Here is a 4413-nt window from a genome sequence, read left to right as displayed (position 1 = left end):
CGAATGCCAGTACTGGAAGTGATTTCTGCTCTCTTGTTTGATCGTAGCGGATCTCCAGTGGATCAATATTGTGGTTGGTGGAAATATTAGATTGCTTGGAAGGCTGAGTTAGAATCCCCCAGTCAGAAGCTTCAGTTAACTTTTTGGTCAAAACTTGCAGGAAAAATGCCAACTAAACTTGTGGTGAAAAGCTTAGGCGCAGTAAGATAGATGCTTTATATGATTTACGCCTTTGAACGGCCACATAAATGAATCTAAGCTAGGATTCTAAAGTGAATCCTAGTTTTAGTTTGCTTCAGGCCACCGTTCTTCGCTATAAAAATAACCCACAAAAATGTTCATACTTGTCATGAAAGAGAAGTTTAATGGCTGTGATGGGTGAATGGGAAAACTCCAATGGACCCATATGGTGATAAAAATTAAAACCGGCCCTAGCCTTGCCATAAATTGTTGGTGACGCATCAATTGAATTAATGGCTATAACTTGGTGGCTCGGTTCAGTATTCGTACCACCATATCTTTTTTCCATCCCTTCTTCTTCTTTTATTATTTCCATCAAATCATTGTAAATTACCAGAGCAACCAGGCATATGCTACAGAAAATTGAGTTGGAATTTAAGGGTACTCCAGTAATTACCGACAGCCTACATATACTCTTGTCAAAATAATTTCATATCCCATCTATGCCGCTCACCTTTCTTTTCTTCTTCCCCCGTCCATCTCTTCATTTACGAGTCCAAGTCCTTCTCTTTCTACCGTTTCTTTAGTGCTATAAAAGATGAAGACAAGTTACTGCAATCTTTAGTGTGTACTTTTAAGAATGGGTCGATCACCATGCTGTGACAAGGTGGGCTTAAAGAAAGGACCGTGGACTCCCGAGGAAGATCAGAAACTCCTAGCTTATATTGAAGAACATGGCCATGGAAGCTGGCGAGCCTTGCCAGCAAAAGCTGGTGAACTTGCTCTTGCGCTGATTTATTTTTCTCATAAATTTTAGTAAAATGTTTGATGTTTGGAGGGTAGTTTAAGGTTTTAATTATCTTGAAACTTCGGCCATCTTGTACTATGTTAGGCCTCCAGAGGTGTGGCAAGAGCTGCAGACTGAGGTGGACCAATTATCTTAGGCCTGATATTAAAAGAGGAAAGTTCAGTTTGCAAGAAGAGCAAACCATCATCCAACTCCATGCTCTACTAGGAAACAGGTTCTGTAACCTTAACCCTTACGAAGTTATCTATATCTATCTATATGTTTGTTGAGTGGTGGGATATATTTTCGCTTAGACTCTCCAGTCCTGAGTAATTCGCCTTGATATTCAGGTCATTCTGTCCGTAGTTTTTTCTATCATGCTGTTTCTGAGTAAATAAATTCCAGATACAAGTTAAATTCATCATGGCATTTTCCTTTTTGATACTTTAATTATCGTTGAGAAATAATAGAATCTCCTTGTACGGTTTGACTGATGAACTTTGGTTTGTGTTCCTATTCCTTGTTTATACTCGTTAAATACACTACTGACTTTCAAATCGGAAGCTACAATTTCTTTATTTTCTACGCGCCCTTGTGCAGTATAGCAATGTCGCGTTGGCCTCTCAGTTTCTTCAATTACCCATTTATCGAATCCCCAACAATTAGACATCAAATTTGCTTTCTGCCATATCCATAAATTTACTCTGACATCCAGCAAGTTTGTTTGATACTGCTTTAAATGCGAAAACGAATGCATGTGAGTCTTTAATGTTCTTAATTCACATGTCATACAATTTGTATTGCTCCTCGGGCATTTTATATATGTTAAATAAAATAAATATTTGCTCGTGGTAATCAAGGTAATGAAAATCAAACCGGACTACTGAGCTCGACCAAAAATTAGTAGGTGCTTGTTCTGCAGGTTCTGATAGCTCGATTGACTGAAATAGTCATAATTAGACCAGTCAAACATGGTTTGAATTGTTTTTTTTCCCCAGAAAAATATTAAATATAACATTAGAATGGATGAATAATGTAGGATTACTCGCGTAATAGTAATAATGATTTCTGGAATACATGCAGCTTTCCTGTAATATTGCAGGCGTACTGCTAGTTTTGAAAATTCAAAAATCGTTATAATCACTTTATTTATTTGGATTATAACACTCCGTTTTCATTAGAATTGCAAAATAATTATTAGAAGTTTTTCTGTAGGCTGAATTCCAACCTTTTTCGGCGTATACACCCCTTGAATATTGAGCCTTGTACAATAGCTTTCCTTTGAAAATCCACAAATGATCTCCTAAACTTTCAAACTTGCAAAAATAATTCCTCTGTCAATAATTAGCCTATGATCTTACTAATAAAAAATACATGTCAATGACCATGTACTTCCTTTCTTTAGAAAACCTCTTAAATTTTGAATCATAAGTAGGTAATTCTTAAACTTTAACAATATGCAGATAAATCCTTCGCCATATTATATAGATATGCATATTTTTTGAATGGACATGTTACATTTTATCATTGATACAGCAGAAAAGTTAACTGTACGGAGTTCATTTACATAAATATAAAAATTTAGGAGGGCTTATTGATTTCTAAGAATAGAGTGATTAGCTATGCATAAATTGAAAGTCCAACGGAGCAATATAAAATTCAGCCTATGTTTATTTATTTTCCATGGGTTCTTTTACTATCAATCAATCAAATTAATAATATTAAAAACTCTAGCAACAGTTGCAGCTGCAGACATCGTTGCTAAAAGCGCTCTAGCTCAGCCTCTGGACCTACAGATTTTTCATGAAGCTGAGGCTGGTCGAGTGCTTCGTGACTCTGGCATTACTTAGTTGTTCTTTTTGTTTTTAGCTACTAGCTTTGGTTGTTTTCTTATCAAATTTTTTTTTTTTATAAGTCCCAGTTGAATGATTCCAGGTTTTGCTTCTTCTTCTTCTTTTTTTTCCCTTTTTTCTTTGAGTGGTGTGGGGGTTCTATTATGCTTTATTGTCCTGTACTCAGGTGGTCGGCTATAGCCACGCACTTGCCAAAGAGAACAGATAATGAAATCAAGAACTACTGGAATACGCATCTGAAGAAAAGATTAATCCAAATGGGAATTGACCCAGTGACCCACAAACCCAGGAATGAGGCCCTTGTGTCTCGCGACTGTAGCCAATCCAAGACTGCAGCCAACCTTAGCCACATGGCTCAATGGGAGAGTGCTAGGCTTGAAGCTGAAGCAAGGTTGGCCGGAGAATCCAAACTACGTTCATCACTATCATTTACACCTTCATCTTCTGCTTCTGCCTCAACTTCAGCTCACCCAGTTCTCAAGCCCTGGAATAATGTCGGGTGGCTGAAATTCACTGATCAAAGCATTAACGGTGGTGGTGACCTTGAATCTCCAAAGTCTACTCTAACTCTCTCTGAGAACACCCCACCTATTATGCCTATGATTGAGTTTGTGGGAACTTCTGGTTCTTGTGAGGCAGCAGGAATGGTGAAAGAAGAAGGTGATCAGCGAGAGTGGAACCACAGTAATGGCTTAGAGAATTCAATGTCTTATGCGTCTAGCCTGCATCATGAGTTGACAATTTCCAACACGGAAGGCACATGGGCCTCTCAAGAGCCTCTTCTCAGGATCGGTACTAGTGGGGATGTTGTTGCTGAGGATCAGGGATTCACCAATCGGCTGCTTAACACAGACTCTGACGATCGGAGCTTGTCAGATGAGGGCGGAGGAGAGTCTAACAATTGGGATGATAGTGACGGTGGTGCTGGCAGTGGCATCTTGTGTGAAGATGATAAGAACTACTGGAACAGCATTCTTAATTTAGTTAACTCTAATTCGCCTTCTCATTCCCCCATGTTCTGATTCAAAAGTGTGGGAGACCCATGCATCGCGATTTTCCTTTCCATTATCGTCGTAAGAAGAAGAAATCAGAATCTTTACAGAAAAACGGTAAGTTTGCATAGTGGTTCTCGACTTCTGGTCGCTTTTAGAATTCTCTTAATTAGGAATGCATGCGGTTGTCATTGTTTGAAAACGACCGGGGCTCTAGTGGAAATATCCCGCAAACTAGTCGTTATATTATCACCAAATGTTCATATCAATTTGGCTTGGTTCCACTTTATTTCTGTATCTCTGTGTTTACATCAAAGTGTGGATTCCCCGAGTTCAGCACGTGCTTCTCTAGGAAAACTGAAAGGTGATCATGCGTGTATTGTCTGACTTCTACGATTTGATACTCATCTTGCCCAATAGAGGAAGTATTTAATGCAGACTTTATGGGTTATTGCTGTTAGTTCCAGGTCATATTCTGGCATTTAAAATATTTTCAACCACAACATACTTGCGAATTTGGGTCTATCTATATACATGTTGATCATGCCAAAAATAAAAGATGAATGGATTAAATACATATTTTTTACCCTCCAGATCATCA

At 38.3% G+C, this 4413-nt stretch overlaps 1 protein-coding gene across 1 annotated transcript; it reads left to right on the top strand.

The window, feature by feature from the left end:
* The first annotated feature begins 746 nt into the window (after positions 1–746).
* LOC114735967 (transcription factor MYB16-like) lies at positions 747–3965 on the top strand. Its single transcript, XM_028923756.1, has 3 exons — positions 747–953; positions 1073–1202; positions 2987–3965. The coding sequence occupies exons 1-3, from the start codon at positions 821–823 to the stop codon at positions 3840–3842; spliced, it is 1119 nt and encodes a 372-aa protein (XP_028779589.1). The 5' UTR covers positions 747–820; the 3' UTR covers positions 3843–3965.
* Positions 3966–4413: the final 448 nt, after the last annotated feature.

This window comes from Neltuma alba, unplaced genomic scaffold, assembly GCF_004799145.2.
Source record: "Neltuma alba isolate B1F8T4 unplaced genomic scaffold, ASM479914v2 tig00013273_pilon, whole genome shotgun sequence".
In the NCBI taxonomy this organism is placed as follows: Eukaryota; Viridiplantae; Streptophyta; class Magnoliopsida; order Fabales; family Fabaceae; genus Neltuma; species Neltuma alba.
The sequence above is the reverse complement of the archived record's forward strand: the minus strand, read 5'-3'. Positions and strand labels throughout refer to the sequence as shown.